The sequence below is a fragment of the Trachypithecus francoisi genome, unplaced genomic scaffold, assembly GCF_009764315.1.
Source record: "Trachypithecus francoisi isolate TF-2019V2 unplaced genomic scaffold, Tfra_2.0 Lachesis_group12, whole genome shotgun sequence".
Taxonomy (NCBI): Eukaryota; Metazoa; Chordata; class Mammalia; order Primates; family Cercopithecidae; genus Trachypithecus; species Trachypithecus francoisi.
Window position 1 is genome coordinate 112461457 of NW_022681457.1, and position 20242 is coordinate 112481698.

Consider the following 20242-nt stretch of genomic DNA (forward strand, 5'->3'; position numbering starts at 1 on the left):
CATCTCAAAAAAAAAAAAAAAAAAAAGAATGGTCGCAACCAAATTCTCAGAGGCAAAGCAGGATGGAACAGTGAGTCATTTACTTTTTAAGTGAAAAAATGGTCTAGAGTTACAGAGAAATCTATAAAGAAATCAGTCTCAATTTCCTGATCCTTAAAGATCAGTTACACCATTTGTTCTTTTGAGAGTATCAAATTCCTTCTGAGAATAAGGAGCCACATTATAGTGGGAACTATAGTTTTGGTCACTTCAGAACACAGCTGGCCATGTCAAAGAGGAGTTTGTACAAGAACCCGAAAAGATGGAGATCTCACAAAGGATTTCCAACTAGGTTTTATTTTAGTTTCCAATATTATGAGAATGATACAGGAGTAACTCAGGCAAATACATCACCTTAAATACATCAGAGAAAACTCACTGTGTCAGCACGTCTTGCGCTCCAGCAAATGAACGTAAAAACAGAACAATGTCAGCAGCATTACGTGCCTTTGGCCAGACTTCTTTCAGAAAGGGTCTCTCCCTCAGTGGTCTTAATTTAATTTTACTTATTGAAGAAGCTCAAAATTTCATTCATTCCCCAGGGGCTACATTGAAAAAAAAATTCATGTTTATGCTAAATAATTTTTTTTTTTTCCCCAAAAAGAGCACAAAATCCACTGGAATTGTGTGACACTGATTTTCCCTGACATGCTGTGAGGTGGCCCCTATCCATTCAGGCCCGGCACACACCGGGAACACCCACCCACAGCACATCCACCTGGCAGAGTCCATCACTTTGCCCCACGCAACAGGACAGACTGAGGGTTTTAAGTACAAGCAGGTATGTGAACAGGACATCACCTGTGATGTGGCCACCAACTAATTTCCTCAAAGATGAGTGATGGCTGGGCTGCTGGGCCCCCGCCCTGTGGGCTGCTTTTTGGGAGAGGTGCTGCTTATTTCGAGGAAGTGATCCAACTTGTGCCACATAGGATTTGTCACCCAAACTGCTTTTCTCACACAGTCAACACCTTGGTGACAGGCATCTGCCCCCACTTCAACGAGCAACAATCCCAAAACTCAACATCAGCAGAAGGATAAGGGGGTCAGTCGACGTTTCTGGGGATCAGGGAGGGTAGAAGGATGGGCACTGGATTTTCCACATTGTCCCTTGGCCAACTGCAGTCACTGGTGCAGGAAATTTAGTCCAGGGCACTTGGGGCAAGGTTGGGGGGTGGGGTGGAAACATGTCTCTTAAAGAGCACAACAGGGATGCAATCAAGCCTAGTGGGTGGGGGCTCTCAGACCCATGAGCCCCTTGAGAACGAGGTCAAGTGGACGGCCCATTCTCCAGCTGTCTTGTGTGGGGCCCACACTCCTCAGCCAGCTACCAAGGTCCCCACCTTCCACCATCCTTCCTTCTACTACATCCTTCAACCACCTAGACCAAGCCGTCTTCCAGAACACATCCACACAAAACAGGCCTGCACAAGTCCAGGACTGACACTAAAGCAGGGAGCACAATAATGAGAAGAGAGGCAAGGCCCCCCTTGTCCCAGTGACTGCCACCTGCTCTGCCAGCTCCCCATACATCCAACAGCCCTCTCCTCTGAGCTACTCCCACTCCTCCAGCTGCCTCGGCCACAGCACAGGGCCCACCTCAGCCTAAGCCCAGGGGTAACTGAGCCTCAACACCAACACGTGTCTGAGAGGCTCTGCAAATGGGATAAAGCACTGAGCCAACAGGCGAGATGAACACAAGCCACAGTCCTTCTGGGATAGACTCTCTGGGAAGAAACTCCAATCATCCCTTACACCTGTAGGTGTGCCGGGCTGCAAGGAGGGCAGGTGCGCACAGGCTGGAGAAAGGTGGGGGTGTCTGCGTAATACCCTCAAAGGCTTCCATGAGGCGTTGTGCAATGCTGAGATCCCGAGGCCTTATCAAGCACTCAGATGAACCCGAGAAAGCTGGAAAAAACCTCAACTTAACTCCTTGGTACCATGCTGTCCATAGCTGTCATTGAAAGTGTCCTTTAGGGGTATGAGCCAGATCTTCCTGCAACAGCAGGCAAAGGAGGGGGAAAATAACTAGTGCTGGAGGGCTCAAAATGGTACGAGACTGGGTGCTTCATTCTCTTGGCGGTGGCCAGGGGCAGGAGCCACACGTGCCCCTGTGGGAGCCCACACGGTACTCAGGGCTGGCAGCACTGCCCCTCTCCACGCAGGCTCCGCCTCAGGTGCCCACTATCTGCTGGGCTGCAGGTACTGGTGTGTGAACATGTTGAGCTCACTGTCCAACCAACCGGCTTTATTCCTGCAAAGAAATGTTTCTTTAGTAACCATGACAGCTGATGACAGGCAGTATTAGGACTACCCACCAGGCACCATCCTAAGGACACTTGACACACACCCTTACGTAATCCTCCAACAATCGTATTTATTCCTGTTTCACAGATGGGGACAAGGAGGCCCAGAGGGGTTAAATAACTTCCCAAGGCCACATGGTTAATAAGCCAGGGAGCTGCAAGTCAGGCTTTTCTGATTCTCAAGACCTGTGTTTGCTTCACCAGGACCATGTGCAAGTCTCTGAGCTGTCAGGAACTCAGTTTCCCTGCCTGCCAAGGAAGGGGTTGAGGTGCTGACAGGAGACCCTTTCCAGGTTCAACCATGTCACTGTGGCTGACAAGCAGCAGTTCCCCCCCACCACATTCCCCCTTTTTGAGAGTCCCCAGAGGGCAAGCAGTGTGTCCCTAGGAAGCAGCTGTCCCCAGGTGGGGGCGGGGCGGGGGGGGGGCACATCCGCACAGTCGAGGGCAGGGAAAACCCACTGAGCTGGTGACGGTTGGAGCTGACACCCTCTGATGCATCTCCCCTCTGGCTCTGCCACCCTGCAGGCTCTGACGTCAGGGGTGAGGGCAGGAAGTGGAGGGTCCCCATGTGCTGATGTTATCACGGGCTGGGCAGGCCGAGAACTTCTGCAGGGTCCCCGTGTGCTGATGCTATCATGAGCTGGGCAGGCCAAGGATTTTTGCAGGGCACTTTTACATTCAGTCGTGCAGCTGTGTCATGAAATCTTACTCCCATTTTACAGATGAAAATAATGAGACATAGCAGAGTTAAGAGCTTGAGCCAAACATGAGTGGTTGGAGGGAACCCAGGACTCCAGATTCATCAGACTGATGCTCTTTCCAGCAAACTGTTAATGAAAGCTCCACAGAGACTCCCTGGAGATCTGAGTTCAATCCCAGTTCTGCGAGTCCCCAGCCAAGTAACCAGCTTCTCTGTGGACAAACGGGGGGCTATGGCCTCTTCATGGGTCCAAAGAGCGGCAGGTGTAAGGAGAATCAGAGTGCAGGGGCTGCTGGAGCCAAGTACACCTGGGCTCCCCTCCTAGCCTGGCCATTTTCTGAGATGCCAGACAAGTTCCCCAATTTTTCTACGTAGAAAATGGAGGGATAGGGAAGACCGAGTGAAATAGTACATGTAAAGCACTGTAGGCCCTGCGGTTCGGCACAGGGCGCTGTGAACTGCAGTCTCGCAGTACTGTGATGCCATCATGCCTTCAGCTGCAAGTGCCTTGAAAGCAGTGACGATGTGTCTTGTTGAGCCTCCAGCACCAGCACCATCTGGCCCCCATGAGGTACGTGGTACACATCATTTTTTTTTTTTTTTTTTGAGACAGAGTTTTGCTCTTGTTGCCCTAGCTAGAGTGCAATGGCGCAATCTCTGCTCACTGCAACCTCCACCTCCCGGGTTCAAGCCATTCTCCTGCTTCAGCCTCCCAAGTGGCTGGGATTATAGGCACACGCCACCACGCCCAGCTAATTTTTGCATTTTTAGTAGACACAGGGTTTCACCATGTTGGCCAGGCTGGTCTCAGACTCCTGACCTTAGGTGATCTACCTGCCTCGGCCTCCCAAAGTGCTGGGATTACAGGTGTTGGCCACTGTGCCTGGCCCATGGTACACATCTAACACGAATAAACTAAATCCCCACCAGAGCAGTTTGTGTTCACACCCAAGACACAAGCCCAGCAGCTGAGCCCCAGTGTGCCTGTGCTGCACCCTGGAACCCTCCTTTGGCCACCCAGGCCAGCCTCACCTGAGCAGCTTTGCTTTGCTCTGAAGTGAGTCAAGAACCTCAATTTTCTTGTTCATGGCGGCAATTTCCTGCTCCAGGTTCTCTCGGGTGATGTCAACTTGCTGGCACAGATGAGCAAAGGTCCCAGACAGTTCCCTGGGGAGGACAGAGAAGGGATCAGTTGGGGTGTGTGGAGCAAGAAGCCACTGGTGGCTTAACCCACCCAGAGTGCAAAGCAGCTGGCCCCGTCGATATCCCTGCCAGCAGCTCTGCCCTGAGCCAGCCCTGGTTTGGCAGAATCTCCTACATCCTGCTGAGGCTGTGAATAATCATAACAACCAAACACACTTGGCATCACCACGGCCTGAGAAGCAACAGCACGCAGAGATCCTGACCCTGCTGCTCATCGGCCAAGTAGCAGGGAACACGCGACTGTTTTTCAAATCTCAGTTTCTTCCATTTGAAAAAGGAGATGCCTAGAAAACAACATTAACCTCAAAGAATCAGAGAAATACATAAATTAGATGCAAAATGTCTAGAGCAAAGGGTCTGCCACACACAACCAAAAAAAGGAAGCCAGCATATTCGTCCAGACCACCGCAGATTAAGCAATAGATTCCCACCTGACCTAAGATGTGCACGAAGATCAGGCTGGGTTCAAAACTTCAAAGCTACATCCACAGCCCAAGCTCTTCAAGGCAACCTCTAAAACTCATACTAGGAATATTTCTTGCCTTCCCATTTCTTCCTCACCAAGGGGCCCAGAGGCCTACCCAGTCCCAGCCCAAGACAAAAAGTGTCCCTGGGAGACCCCTCTCCCCATCACTGGCCTCAAAGCTGGCCCTGCACACCTGAAGGCCCAGGGTCTATGATGCTCAGGACCCAGTGGCTTCCAGGCCAGGTTGGAAGAGAGATGGGGAAGGGAGATGGGGCTGACCCTGCCTAAAGGAAGTCTCCTGCTGGGGTCCGATGGGGCCACTCACTGCTGGACTTGGTGGCTGCAGTTGGATCCAGTATAGCTGATGACGAGCTGCAGCTTCTCACTGGCATGCTCCACAAACTGGCGCTTGAAGGCCCTCTCCTTGGCCTTGGTGGTCCAGGTCAGACGCTCATAGACGTAGAGGAGGCCATAGAGCCCAAAGGAGAGGGCAATGAGCCGCCAGCCCACTGCCTTCCACACCTGCAGAGCACATGGTCAGCCTGGAGGACAGCCTCTCCGTGGCCCACCCTCCTTTAGGGTCCATCACTACCAGGGCCGTCTGAAGGGCCCCAGCCAACGAGCCCTCATGTTTCTACTCTTAAGTTCCTCTTTCTATTGTCACCTTTGATCCCACTGAGGCCAGAAAGGCTGGGACCATCTCCAGAGGGAAGTGAGGGAAACTTGGTGAGGGAGTAAGCGCTCCCCATGCCATCACAGTGAAGAGTCACTGAGAGGAGAAAGTATAGAGTAGACTGTAGAGTGTGGCCCAACGCAGGGGCCACCACGGGAACCTAGCCCTCAGGCCCCACCCACCTGCCCTCCACCCCCACCTTCCCAAGCTGAACTGGTCACTGACCACTCCTCCAACAACAAGAATGCCCATGGAGGTCCTGGATGTCAGGGAGGCCAGGCCAGTAACCATGGAAACCATGAACTCCTCCTGGGTGAGCGAGCCCTGTGGCAGGGGGGGCATGCTGGGGTTGGCTGGCGTCAGAGGGATAGGACGCTGAACCTGAGGAGAGAAAAGATGAGAGGGGCGTGGTGAGTCTTTGATTCACGTGAACTCTCAGTGTCGCCCTAGTCTGGGGAACAGGGACATAGAGTGGCTCTTCAATTTCCAAAAGGCAAAAAGAGGACAACTAGCCTCAGATGTAGCAGAGACCCTCAGGTGAACACCACAGGATGTGCACAATGTGAGCAGGAGTCATCCTGGCCCGCCTGGCAGCTTCCCCGAGCGTGGGATGTGTACAGAGGGCAGTACGTGTGACAACTCAAGTGGTTTAGAGATGAATGTTTTTAAAATCTGAACTTTAAAATAGTTGTATGTGGGTGGTTATTTTTAAAGTCATCTATTTTTAATAGTTACATACTTACTTTAATATGTATTAGAGAAAAATACTAGCATCTGTCATTTCACAAATATCACTGCTTAGAACAAATCAGCTCAATCAGCAGCAAAAATTCTGACTGTGGTGTACTGTGTGGTGGGGCACACCACCACAGCTGCTGACCTTTACCCCGTTTCAGAATGGTTCCTGTGTCTGGAGGCGGGGTACAGACTGACCCCCCACGATGCCCCTGAGGTGAGGAGCTTTGCTTGCCTGGTCATTGTAGCCCATCAAGGCCCGACGGCTGTTCTTGGGGCCCAGGAACCTATTCACCAGCATGGTCCATCCGAGAGAGAAATGGAACTCAATGTCTTCCTGAAAGTCAGCACACAGCTTGTCACAGTTCAGGTCATAGTTGAGGGAGAAGCACTGGCGCGGGACCAGCATATCTATCTGACTCCGCACAGACACGGGAAGGAGGGGTTTCAAGCCATCTATCGGGGAGAAAAGGAGGAAAAGCTTATCAGCTCAGCCCTGCACCACAGCAGCACCAAGCCTTAGAGATGGCTCCACCAGCTACTGCCAGGCATGCTGAACAGCTTTGCCTGGGAACCACACCCCGGTCAAGTTGGCCCATGAGACTGAGCATGCCTCACTTGAGGCCAGCTCCCCCAGGCAAGTGTGGACCCAGATGCCATACTGCTAACACTTCTGCCTCACATAGACTTATAGGAGCAGGCCCAATTCTCAGCCTAGGATAGACCCATGTAGTAGCACAAGATGGGCTCCCCAACCCTGTGTACAGGATGAGTTCACAAGGCCAGGCCCCGTGGCTCATGCCTGTAATCCCAGCACTTTGGGAGGCCAAGGTAGATAGATCACTTGAGGTCAGGAATTTGAGACCAGCCTGGCCAACATAGCAAAACCCCATCTCTACTAAAAATACAAAAAAATTAGCCAGGCGTGGTGGTCATGCCTGTAGTCCCAGCTACTCGGGAGGCTGAAGCAAAAGAATCGCTTGAACCTAAGTGGCGGAGGCTGCCGTGAGTCAGGATCATGCCACTGCACTCCAGCCTGGGTTACAGAATGAGACTCTGTCTCAAAAACCAAACAAGAATGAGTTCACAACATGTACCCAGAACCTGAAGGTAGTGAGTTGAATCATCATGAAAAGTGACAGATAAGGAAAGTCTTGATTTCTTTAGCTTGGCCTCTGTATCTGATCTTTGGGCAGCCCAGGCCACAGCTCCCCAGTTCCCTATGGGCACTGACCTATCATGTCCTGCTGCATGGTCTGCAGGGAGTTGGTGATGGCCGTGGAGCAGCGGTCGGACATGTTTCGGCCCAGTCCTTCCTCTATGTGGCGGTGCAGTTCCTGCCACCAGAAGAGGAAGGTTAAGAGAAGAAGCACGTCCATCAAAATTCCCTTCAGGCCACATCCACCAGGTGACCCCAGAAAGCTGACGGAAGCCTGGGCCTTGTCTCTGTGGCTTCCACTTTCACTGCTGGGGGGCCCTGACCCAGACCAGTAGGGGCTGAATCACTTTTGGGGGCCTCCTGCCAAGAGGACCTGTTGCTCCATGACTCACATTCTTATAAACTTTGAGGACTACTGGAGAAGGGTGGAAGTCCATCTGGTAATCATCCACCAGCACAGAGAGGCGCCTGATCTCCTCGGCCATCGCAGTTGACACCTACAGCAAAAGGAAGCACACTGTTAAGTATCAAGGAAGACCAAAGTTCAGTCCTGCAGCACCAGGGGAGATCCCAGCAGACGGCATATCTTTCTTCTCAACCCAGCAGCCTCCTCAGCTCCTCTATGGAGTTAAAGCCTCTGAGGTGAGAGGGCCTGGGAAACTGGCTGACCAAACGCTCACGTGATCTGTGGAGGTCCAGAGGAAGGGGAACATGCCCAGCATCACACAACCCAACAACGGAACCCAAAGGGAAGCTCTGTATTCTTGAAGCAGGGCCACAACTTCCTTCTGGAAGGCTGGGAAGTCCCTAAGAGGAGGTCTGCTTTCTTCCGGACTCTATTCGGGAGTCCAAATCTCCCCAGAATGCTTCCTCCTCATTTCTCACCTGCCTCTCCACTTCCTCCGTAATCTGCTTAATTCGCAGCTTATAGTCTTGAGCCAAGAGCTCCAGCTGTTTGTCAATAAATTTCAGTCGGTCTTGCCGCTCTTCACGCATTTCCTCGCAGTAAACCCTGAAAGCAGAGAACCAGTGAGAAATCCATGTTCCTGTCTGACTAAGCAGAGGAGCAAGAGGGGATACCAGAAAGCCCAGGCCGCCTCGCCCGCTCTCTTGCCTGGCAGGGCTGCACATACACACCCAGGGGCGTGAGCTTTCCCCTTCCCAGGTAAGAAGGGAGCCCCACAGCCAACCATGCACTCCTCAGTCTTCCATGTGGGACAGGCAGTGGGGACAGAGCAGGGAGGGCGTTGTAAAGGGGTTTAAACAAATTCTGCCAATTAACATAGGGAAGAAAGCTCAACCTCACTAGTAATCACAGAAATGAATTTTTTTTTTTTTTTTTTGAGATGGGAGTTTCACTCTTGTTGCCCAGGCTGGAGTGCAATGGCGCAATCTCCACTCACTGCAACCTCCGCCTCCCGGGTTCAAGCAATTCTCCTGCTTCAGCCTCCTGAGTAGCTGGGATTACAGGCATGTGCCACCACGCCCAGCTAATTTTGTAATTTTAGCAGAGAGAGAGTTTCTCCATGTTGGTCAGGCTCGTCTTGAACTTCTGACCTCAGGTGATCCGTCCGCCTTGGCCTCCCACAGTGTTGGGATTACAGGCGTGAGCCACCATGCCCAGTCGGAAATGAAATTTTTAAAGGCACAATTTTCTACCAAGGCCTGGCAAAAATGACCAGGCCTGAAGTTCTGGTGAGAGCTGAGGAAATGGAAGGCCTATGGACAGTACTGGTCATGCAACGAATGGGTACGGCTGTTCTGGAGAGCAATCAAGTAAAACTGACTAAAACTGGAAACACGTGTACCCTAAAACAGACTCGCCACACCCCTAGGAATTCACCCCAGGAAGACTCTTACAAAGGTGCACAAGGGGACACGCGAACACATGTCCACTGCAGTAAGGTTTCCAATAGCAAAAAAGAAATCTAAAATTCCCTTCATAGGAAAATAAGGCATATTCACAACGGAATATACTACAGCAGTTCCTATTCATAAACTCAAACTACACATACTAACAAGGATAAAGGGAAAAACGATGTTGAGTAGAAAGTAAAGCCAGGTACAGTGACAGTGTGATGTCACATCTGTACGTCTGAAGCATGTAAAAACCTGACATATTCTTCAGCATTTATATAAAAGTACTGTTTGAATGGGTGATAGAACAATGTAAATTCATGATTATGGTGCCTCTGGGCAGAGTGACACTGGGACAAGTGCAAAAGAATCAAAAGGGAACTTAACTTTTTAAAATTTTAACTTAATATAAACAATTGAGGCCCGGTGCGGTGGCTCACGCCTGTAATCCCAGCACTCTGGGAGGCCAAGGTAGGTGGATCACAAGGTCAACAGACCATTCCGGCTAACACGGTGAAACCCCGTCTCTCCTAAAAAAATACAAAAAATTAGCTGGGCGTGGTGATGGGCACCTGCAGTCCCAGCTACTCGCGAGGTTGAGGCAGGAGAATGGCGTGAATCTGAGAGGCAGAGCTTGCAGTGAGCCGAGATCGCGCTATTGCACTCCAGCCTGGGCGACAGAGCGAGACTACGTCTCAAAAATAAATAAATAAACAAAATAAACAATTGAGAAAGTCAATTCTGTGTGATAGAAGCAAGATGCTTTCATATTATTCTTTAGTGACAGGGTCTCACTCTGTTGCCCAGGCTGGAGTGCAATGGTGCAATCACAGCTCACTGGAACCTTGAACTCCTGGGCTCAAGTGATCCTCCTGCCTCAGCCTCCCAAAATAGCTGGAACTACAGGTGTGCAGCCACCATGCCCAGCTGATTTTTAAAATTTTTGTAGAGATGGGGTCTTACTATGTTATCTGGGCTGGACTCAAAACTCCTGGCCTCAAGCAGTCCTCTTGCCTTGGTCTCTCAAAGTGTTGAGATCACAGGTGTGAGCCACTGCACCTGGCTGGAATGTTGTTTTTTAAAATGTGTTCAGGCTCTGAGATGGCTGCAGAGCTCAGCAGGGCATGGGCCAAGGCCTCCAACACAGGGACTCGTGCTGCACAGACTAGGTGGGGTGATGAAGCACCCAGCCGCCCTCCTCACCAGGCTGTCTATGTGGCTCTAACATGGTCTGGTGGCCAGGCAAAGGGCCCTGGATGGGAGCCCAGAGACTCAGCCCTGCCATCAAGGCGTGTCATAACTGCCCAAGGCAGGGGTGGAACAACCTCATCTCGGCAGCCCTCTCCACCTATCTGCAGTCTTGGACTCTTACTGCTGCTCCCGAGCCGCCACGTGCAGCGAGTCCATGATGAGTCGAACCGCCTCTGCAATCTGCTTGGCCCGGACCGTGTGCTGCTCAAACTTGGTCTTCACTGCAGACTGGGAGATGCACTCCTGGAACACACAAAGGCACAGAGGGCGGTGGGAGCCACCAGGGGCCTACAGCCAAGGGCCAGACTCTGGCTTTCACTGCCAGGGACACAGCCAGTGGGAGCTGGGGAGGCACAGAATCACCATATACCAGAATCAAAGGACTCACCTCAAACCTCCTCTCAAAATTCTGAAACTCAAACATCCTCACTTGAAAGCCTTCTGCGAGAGCGCCCCCTAGGAGAATTGTACTGCATTAGCCCAGAAACAACTTGGCAGCAGAGGAAAACCATGAAATCCCCAGAAACCAAGCCACTGGCTGAAGAGTAAGAGCCTCTCACTCTGCTCTTCTAAGCAGCCCCTTCTCAGAAGGATTTTCTACTGACAGACTCAGCATGAGACAAAATGTCTCAAACATCAGGGAAAAGAAGGACATCTGTTCTCATCATTACCTCCTTCGGGCATGCCCTGGGCTTTCTGAATCCTGGCGTTGAGCACCTCCTTAGCAGACACAAAGAAGATGCGGTCCCCGGCCTGGGATCGATCCACCACACCCAGCTCATCCACTAGGAAGCTGGTACAACGCTCCATGTGCTGCCGCCGCACCTGGAGCCCAAACAAATGTGTCCAGAGTGGGTGCAGGTGGCCCCACAGCCCCCACCTGCCTCTTTCATTAAAAGAATAGGTCATAAGAGGCTGGGCATGGTGGCTCACGCCTGTAATCCCAGCACTTTGGGAGGCCACAGCAGGTGGATCATTGAGGTCAGGAGTTCAAGACCAGCCTGGCCAACATGGTGAAACCCTGTCTCTACTAAAAACACAAAAAAATCAGCCACGCATGGTGGCGGGTGCCTGTAACCCCAGCTACTCAGGAGGCTGAGGCAGGAGAATCGCTTGAACTTGGAGACGGAGGTTGCAGTGAGCCAAAATAGCGCCACTGCACTCCAGCCTGGGCAACAGAGTGAGAAAAAAAAGAATAGGCAACATATTCACATGGCTCAACAGCCCAAGGCACAAACACATACACAGCGCAATGTCTCCCACTATTCTGCTCTCTAACCACCAAGTTTCCCAGACCAATGTGTGGGGGTTACTTGGCGTAGAGCCTGCCAAAGATATTTTATGCATATACAAGCAGAAATGCTTAAACGTGCCCTAGACTGCCTCTTGTTAAGTTTATATAGTGCCTCACTTTTGTGCCCTGGAAGGAAAGGAACCCTGGGGTCAAGAAACCTAAATCTGGGAGCTATACTCTGACAAGCCGTGTCCTCCTGGGGCATTGTTTACAAAAAGAGTGGGCATCACTAGAAAATCCCTCCTGGCTCTGACACCTGGGGTTCTACTGATAAAATGTGACAACAGCTTCTTGTAGACACCTACCATGTGTCAGGTGTTTTTGACAGATTTCATCCTCTCAACAAGTCTATTTATCACACTGGTGAGGAAACTGGATTTACCAGAAGGGTCAAGGGATCTGCCAAAGTCACACTGCCTGCCTAGTGTCAGTCAGAATTTGGACTCTGGGCCGGGCACAGTGGCTCATGCCTGTAATCCTGGCACTTTGGGAGGCCAAGGCGGGCGGATTATCTAAGGTCAGGAGTTCGAGACCAGCCTGGCCAACATGGTGAAATCCCATCTCTATTAAAAATACAAACATTAGCCAGGCGTGATGGCAGATGCCTGTAATCCCAGCTACTCGGGAGGCTGAGGCAGGAGAATTGCTTGAACCCAGGAGGTGGAGGTTGCAGTGAGCCGAGATTGTGCCATTGCACTCCAGCCTGGGTGACGAGCAAAACTCCATCTCAAAAAAAAAAAAAGATTTTGGACTCCAGCCTATTGACTGCAACTGCATGTTTTATCATCCCATATTATCAATCTTATTACCCTTTATTTTTTTGGAGACAGCGTTGTACTATGTCGCCCAGGGTGGTTTCAAATTCCTGGTCTCAAGGGATCCTCTCTCAGCCTATAGGTGTGCACCACCATGTCCAGTTTGTCTTTCATTTCACATATTTAGAGTTGTGAGGCCAGGTGCGGTGGCTCATGCCTGTAATCCCAGAACTTTGGGGGGCTGATGTGGGTGGATCGCTTGAGCTGTGGAGTTCAAAACCAGAGTGGGCAACATGGCAAAACCCCGCCTCTACCAAAAATACAAAAATTAGGCAGCCTCATAACCCAGTCTCTAAATAAATAAGTAAACAGCTAAGAGTTGTGAGTCACCAGTTAGAATCAGTATTCTCCATTCCTCTTTCCAGCCTCTTTCACAGAGGCCTCCCTAGAGCTGAGCCTGTTCCATACTAATTCCTCAGAAACCAAACTGAGCACTGGCCCCGAAGATGCACTAATGCTGCAGGGATCCTTTTTAAGCATAGGGGAGAGTGGCTTGAAGAGAGGGTGCGTCCAGCAAAGTGGATGGCAGAGGGGAAAAGCCACCAGAAGATACCATAGAAGAGTATTTGGAGAATTATTTGGCAATAAAGTTAATTCAGGGAAGTCACTAGATCCAGGAGGGCATGAAGTGGCCCTAGTGGCAGGCAGAGCTCCCTCAGGGTGGCACTCCCCAAACTGCCAAACAGAGGCACTAACCTCCTCCATGTACTCAGGCTCTGAGGCGGATGCATCCCAGCGGTTGTTCAGGATGAAGATGTTCGGCCGGGAGAGACGCTCACTCACCTTGTGGAAGAAGTGCTTTTCCTAGACAAAGGGTAAGACCTCGATGGAGCAGGAGCCTGACAGCCAAGGGCCCATCAGCTGCCTGCCCAGGGGGTGTGGGAGCTTGGGAGAAGGCAGAGGAGTTACCGTCTGCATCAGGGTGGACTCTGAGTTGGCCACCAGCACAAACACATCAGCATCCAGGCAAAACTTGTCAATCCAGCTGTCCAGCTCTGTGGTGACATCAATACCAGGGCTAAAGGTGACAGGAGTAAACCAAATCATCAGGCAGAGCAGGAGCCCTATTCTCCCTGCTGAGAACAGACCTGGGACTTGTGAGGCAGGCAGGTCATGGAGGAGAAAGCCAGCGAGGGGAGAGAAATCAGGACCGGCCCTCATTAACCGATTTTTACTTTCCATTTCCTAGCCTTCCAGATTGCCTGGAAATGAGTGTTTTGGTTTTTTTTTTGTTTTTTTGTTTTTTTGAGACGGAGTCTCGCTCAGTCGCCCAGGCTGGAGTGCAGCAGCACGATCTCGGCTCACTGCAAGCTCCGCCTCCCGGGTTCATACCATTCTCCTGCCTCAGCCTCCCAAGTAGCTGGGACTACAGGCGCCCACCACCACACCAGGCTAATTTTTTGCATTTTTAGTAGAGACGGGGTTTCACCATGTTAGCCAGGATGGTCTCGATCTCCTGACCTCGTGATCCACCCGCCTCGGTCTCCCAAAGTGCTGGGATTACAGGCGTGAGCCACTGCGCCCGGCCTTGTTTAGTTTTTTGAGATGGAGTCTTGCTCTGTCACCCGGGCTGCAGTGCAATGGCAAGATCTCAGCTCACTGCAATCTCTGCCTCCCGGGTTCAAGCGATCCTCCTGCCTCAGCTTCCCAAGTAGCTAGCACTACAGGCACGCACCACCATGCCCAGCTAATTTTTTTGTATTTTTATAGAGACGGTGTTCCACCACGTTGGTCAGGCTGGTCTCAATCACTTGACCTCCTGATCTGTCCACCTCAGCCTCCCAAAGCGCTAGGATTACAGGTATGAACCACCATGCGTGGCGGAAATGAGTGTTTTTAAAAAACACATACATCTATTGCTTTTATAAAAACAGAATTACTTGTAATTCTACTTTAAAGATGATATACCAGGACGGGCGCAATGGCTCACGCCTGTAATCCCAGCACTTTGGGAGGCCGAGGCAGGTGGATCACGAAGTCAGCAGTTCGAGACCAACCAGGCCAATATGGTGAAACCCCGTCTCTATTAAAAATACAAAACTTGGCCGGGCGCGGTGGCTCAAGCCTGTAATCCCAGCACTTTGGGAGGCCAAGACGGGCGGATCACGAGGTCAGGAGATCGAGACCATCCTGGCTAACACGGTGAAACCCCGTCTCTACTAAAAAATATAAAAAACTAGCCGGGCGAGGTGGCAGGCGCCTGTAGTCCCAGCTACTCAGGAGGCTGAGGCAGGAGAATGGTGGGAACCCAGGAGGCGGAGCTTGCAGTGAGCTGAGATCCGGCCACTGCACTCCAGCCTGGGTGACAGAGCGAGACTCCGTCTCAAAAAAAAAAAAAATACAAAAATTAGCCAGGCATGATGGCAGGTGCCTGTAATCCCAGCTACTCCAGAGGCTGAGGCAGGAGAATCGCTTGAACCCGGGAGGCGGAGGTTGCAGTGAGCTGTGCCACTGCAGTCCAGCCTGGGCGACAGAGTGACACTCCGTCTAAAAAAAAAAAAAAAAAATGGCGCCCGGGCGCCCGGGAGGCGGAGCTTGCACTGAGCTGAGATCCGGCCATTGCACTCCAGCCTGGGCGACAGAGCGAGACTCCGTCTCAAAAAAAAAAAAAAAAAAAAAAAGATACACAATTAAGGTGAAGGTGTGACTTGATGTGAGTCCAGGGAAATGCTACAATACTGTACTTCTTGGTATAGTTATAACCTGCCCACCAAGCCAGGGCAAAGTGTTTCTTCAAGGGAGATAAAATACACCTCTGACTCCGCCACAACTCCCCACCCCTATACATGTGCTGGCACTGGGCTGAGGTTGAGAACCTCCCCAACTTTTGAGCATCCCTCCTATCTCTTACAGACCATCCCTGGGACATCTGCAGGGTACTGGTAAACAGGTATAGGTACCAGACTCTAGAGGAAAGCCAAGAGGCCAGAGGATTTGGTTGAGCCCATCCGAAAGGCAGTAGTACTTAAGCAGAGCATGGATGGGGCCCAGGGACTCTGGCCCGGATTACTCAGAAATGGAAACCTGGCGCCTCCCGGTTTGGACCTCCTAGGAGGGTACCTCCCTCTTACCTGTCCATCAAAACGAGGTCATCCTTCAGGAGTGGGCACTTAGAGTTGGGCCACATCACACTCACTAGGCTGCCGGCATGGAGCTGCTTGTCCTGATGGAGGGCATGAGCCAGCTGGTTCACAGTCTGATGGCAGAGGAAGGAAAAAAAAGAGGCTGAGGAGGAAACACCAAGCCAGATTTCCTGTGCCGCTGCATCACAGCACAGTGGCTGGGACTGCTGCCCATCTGCTACCCTTTCTTCTTCCACATATAAAAAGTTAACAGCTGGGAGTTGTCAGTTAAGAACCCACTTTCTTCACTGCTCTTTTGAGCTTCTTTCCTGGATATCATGCTAAAGTCGTCTGTTCTGCACTGATTGATTCTTTTTTTTTTTTTTGACGGAGTCTCGCTCTGTCGCCCAGGCTGGAGTAGTGGCGTGATCTCGGCTCACCGCAACCTCCACCTCCCGGGTTCAAGCAGTCCTCCTGCCTCAGCCTCCCGACTAGCTGGGATTACAGGCGCCTGCCACCACGCCCAGCTAATTTTTGTATTTTTAGTAGAGACAGCGTTTCACCATGTTGACCAGGCTGGTCTTGATCTCCTGACCTCAAATGATCCACCCGCCTCGGTCTCCCAAAGTGCTGGGATTACAGGCGTGAGCCACTGTGCCTGGCCGATTGATCCTTTATGAAGCAAATTGAGCATCTGGCCCCAAACAAGAATGCAGCTGCCTCTCAGAAAACTCACAGTGTCGGCCCCTGAATGATAGGTCAGAGACACAGAGCAAATGCAGGAATCCCTCTCTGGCAATACCCCAAGGAAGAACACAGCACATACTGTCTTCCTTAACTAGTGAAGAGAGGCCAGTGGCCACTCAGAGCTGTATGAGGAACAGCAGGGTCCTCATTCTTGGTGATCCACGTTTCTGGAAACCGCCCCCGCCAGCCCCCAGAAGCTCTCACATCCTTCAAAAAGCTCGTCTAAAATAGGGTCTCCCATTCACCTACACAGGGCAGTGCTGCCCTCTCCCTAGAGGTGAGGTCAGCCATGTCACAATGGAGGACTTGCTCCGCCAGCAGGCACAGGGCTGACAGCCAGCCTGGCACCCTCACCTTGGCGCTCCTCTTTTCCTCTGAGCCCTCGGTAAGGAGAAAGGCCTCATGGCCATCTGTGCCCTCTACCCGCAGGAAGCAATTGGTGGTGTGGCCAATCCCAGAGGGCAGAACTTTGTCCCAGAGCATGGCATTGATCACGGTGCTCTTCCCATTGCTTGTCCTAGAAGGAAGTAACAGCTGTCAGCAAAGCCACCAATATCTGACCTGAATTACTTTTCACAATGCAGATACCAGCCTGGAAGGCCAAAGCCCTATTCACTGCAATGTTGCCAGTGCCCAGACAGTGCTGAGACACAGAGTAGGCACTGTTTATTAAAATGAATAAACACCCCCAGGCCCAAAGCTGTGACATACCCCTGGTTCATCATTTCAGATCAATCTGCAAGACACTCACTGCACACTGTCTGCCCCTTGAATCATACAGCCACGCTCAGCATCACTTATAGACTGTCTGAGACAGTCAGACAGTCTCCAAAGTTTAACTCAGGCCTACCTGAAACACCGACTCACCACCCCCAAAGCATCTTCCTCAGGCTAAATGACCCCAGTGTTTCCCACACAGGGCATGTTTCACTGCTTTTCTCCCATGATGCTCCTCCTTACACATGAAGCTTCACCTTGTCAGTCCCAGCTGACAACTGCCAGGCTAAAGGGAAGATTACTTTCTCATTCTTTGTTTTTATTATTATTTGAGATGGAGTCTCGCTCTGTCACCCAGGCTGGAGTGCAGTGTCATGATCTCAGCTCATTGCAACCTCCGCCTCCTGAGTTTAAGCAATCCTCCTGCCTCAGCCTCCTGAGTAGCTGGGACTACAGGTGTGCGCCACCATGCCCAACTACCTTTTGTATTTTTAGTAGAGACAGGGTTTCACCATGTTGGCCAGGCTGGTCTCGAACTCCTGACCTCAGGTGATCCTCCCGCTTCAACCTCCTAAAATGCTGGGATTACAGATGTGAGCCACCATGCCCAGCTTACTTTCTCATTCTTACCTATCACACCCCTTTCATGTAATCTGGTGGGGTTTTTTTGGGTTTTTTTGATACAGTGTCTTGCTTTGTCGCCCAAGCTGGAGTGCAGTGGCGTGTGGCATGAATAGAGTTCACTGAAGCCTTGACCATCAGGGTTCAGTGATCCTCCCAACTCAGCCTCCCAAGTAGCTTACACTGTAAGTACGTGCAACCACGCCCAGCTAAGTTTTAAATTTTTTGTAGAGATGGGGTCTTGCCATGTTGCTTGGGCTGGTCTCAAACTCCTGGGTTCAAGCAATTCTCCTGCCTCAGCCTCCCAGTGCTGGGATTACAGGTGTGAACCACTGCACCCGGCCATTTCTGCTTCTTGAAAATAGCTCCACTCAGCAGACTCATCTGCTCTGAGTCTCAGAGCTTTCAACCTGTGCTAAATACAGTGTTTCTGAGTTAAAGTTTCCCAGCCACATCACTAGAGCAGAACCACAATGACCTTACCTGCACCCACAGAGACAGGCAGCTCACTAGCTCACCTAAGTAGGGGTCATACCTCCCAGGTGAGGATGAAGAAATGATAGTTCAGCGGAGTAGAGGACCACACCTGAGGTTACAGGTCATCAGGGACAAGACTCTAGGCACAGTGCCTATTCCCCAGGCTACCACTAGGTGCCTAGCATACAATCTGTCTAGATGTCTTTTTTCCTATATTAGATATGTGTGTGTGTGTGTATATATATATACACACACGTATATATATACATATATATATATACACACACACATTTGTTTTTTTTTTGAGATGGAGTCTCGCTCTGTTGCCCAGGCTGGAGTACAGTGGCATGATCTCGGCTCACTGCAACCTCTGCCTCCTGGGTTCATGCCATTCTCCTGCCTCAGCCTCCCAAGTAGCTGGGACTACAGGCACCCGCCACCATGCCTGGGTAATTTTTTTGGATTTTTTAGTAGAGACGGGGTTTCACCATTAGCCAGGATGGTCTTGATCTCCTGACCTTGTGATCCACCTGCCTCAGCCTCCCAAAGTGCTGGGATTACAGGCGTGAGCCGCCACACCTGGCCATTATACCAGTTATAAATGTTTGGGATAGTACTTTGGGTACATTGTGGCTTCACAAGGGCCAGTGTTAAAATTGCTTCCATGTCAAAGCAAAGAAAACTGCCTACATATTGGTTTGTCCTGGTGGGGAATAAAAAGGATCACTGGTTCCAGTCACAGGAGTAGTAACTGTGGATACCTTAAGGTTTGGGGCACTTACAAGGCTGTGGTAGAAACAGATACCCCATGGATATCACATGTTAAACCATGTGTATCTGTGGAATACTCAATCTCAATGTGCACACCTTTGACTACCGCTGTGGAAGCGTTCCTTTAGACAAAGCTGTGACCCATTTTACTCTGGATAAGGGCAGAAACAGTTCACATTCCATTATTTGTAAAGTTATCTGCTGTTAGCTTTCATTATTTTTGCTACACTCATTTTATTTGTATTTAAAATGCTTTAGGCAACCTAAGAACAAATGTAAAAGTAAAGATGCAATAAAAATGAATTGCTTGATATTCATTACTTCATGTATATCAACAAGCATAGCACTAAAATAAAACAAAAAAAAGTATTTAACTTATTTTTAGGTTTTATGCTTTTGTGATTTTTTTTTTTTTTTGATGCTTGCCTAACATGCATGTGCTGTAAAAATAGTTAACAGGGAAATAACTTGAGATGATGGCTAGCTTTGTTTAATGTCTTATGAAATTTTCATGAACAATACAAGCATAATTGTTAAGAACATGTGTATTAAATTCATGTAAGTGGAATAAGTTTTATGAATGGAGAAAAAAAAACCAAGTACTGTATGATTCCACTTACGTGAGATGCCTAGAATAGTCAAATTCATTGGGACAGAAAGTAGAATGGTGATGGCCAGGGCGAGGGACACGTGGGGACAGGGAGTTATTGTTTAATGGGTATCATACAAGCTTCAATTTTGCAAGATGAAAAAGCTCTGGAGACTGGTTGCAAATATACCTACTAGTGAACTATATACTTAAAATGGTTAAGGGGGTAAATTTTATATTATATCCTTTTAACCACAATCAGAAAATTAAAAAAAGTAGTCAGGCGTGATGGCATGCACCTGCAGTCCCAGCTACTCAGGAGGTTCAGATGGGAGGATCACCTGAACCCAGGGAGGTCAAGGCTGTAACGAGCTTCCAGCCTGGGTGACAGAGAACCTTGTCTCAAAAATCAAATAAATAAAATATAAATTAAAAGGAAAGCAATGAATTCTGAAGCGTGTCCCTGCCCTGGAACGTTCTGTGGCCTTGTACAAAGTGCCTCCCTCCCTCCTAGCCAGGAAGAAAGAAAGGGTGGGTGCCACAAGGACATACCGGCCAAAAAAAGCCACTTTCATGTGCCGCCGAGCCAGCACCTCGCTGATGCCTCTCACTTTGGATAGGTAACCTTTGACGTCCAGAACCTGTTCTTCTGTGGTGACGGGGTCCAGTTCTGCATTCCTGTAGGTGTCTGGAGGTGAGGATGGAACATGGGTCACCACATGGTCAGAGGAGTTCCACAGTCATAAGTCTGGAAGGG

The 20242-nt window shown here is 50.3% G+C and overlaps 1 protein-coding gene across 9 annotated transcripts in view; it reads right to left on the bottom strand.

Moving 5' to 3' along the window:
* Positions 1 to 315: 315 nt before the first annotated feature.
* The window catches only part of MFN2 (mitofusin 2), a 31738-nt gene continuing 11811 nt past the window's right edge, over positions 316 to 20242 (bottom strand). For 6 of the 9 annotated variants that reach the window (XM_033228323.1, XM_033228325.1, XM_033228324.1 and 3 more), the window contains 16 exons: positions 20038 to 20173; positions 16665 to 16827; positions 15573 to 15697; positions 13411 to 13519; positions 13198 to 13305; positions 11064 to 11217; positions 10781 to 10848; positions 10514 to 10635; positions 8170 to 8296; positions 7677 to 7781; positions 7360 to 7462; positions 6361 to 6581; positions 5616 to 5771; positions 5043 to 5239; positions 4081 to 4215; positions 562 to 2293 (listed from right to left, as the gene is read on the bottom strand). In XM_033228323.1, the coding sequence (XP_033084214.1) occupies positions 2224 to 2293; positions 4081 to 4215; positions 5043 to 5239; positions 5616 to 5771; positions 6361 to 6581; positions 7360 to 7462; positions 7677 to 7781; positions 8170 to 8296; positions 10514 to 10635; positions 10781 to 10848; positions 11064 to 11217; positions 13198 to 13305; positions 13411 to 13519; positions 15573 to 15697; positions 16665 to 16827; positions 20038 to 20173 (2099 nt within the window). In that variant the 3' untranslated portion in view covers positions 562 to 2223. Of the gene's footprint in view, positions 2294 to 4080; positions 4216 to 5042; positions 5240 to 5615; positions 5772 to 6360; positions 6582 to 7359; positions 7463 to 7676; positions 7782 to 8169; positions 8297 to 10513; positions 10636 to 10780; positions 10849 to 11063; positions 11218 to 13197; positions 13306 to 13410; positions 13520 to 15572; positions 15698 to 16299; positions 16319 to 16664; positions 16828 to 20037; positions 20174 to 20242 lie in introns of those variants that run through there. The other 3 variants (XM_033228322.1, XM_033228326.1, XM_033228330.1) reach the window with 3 other exon arrangements.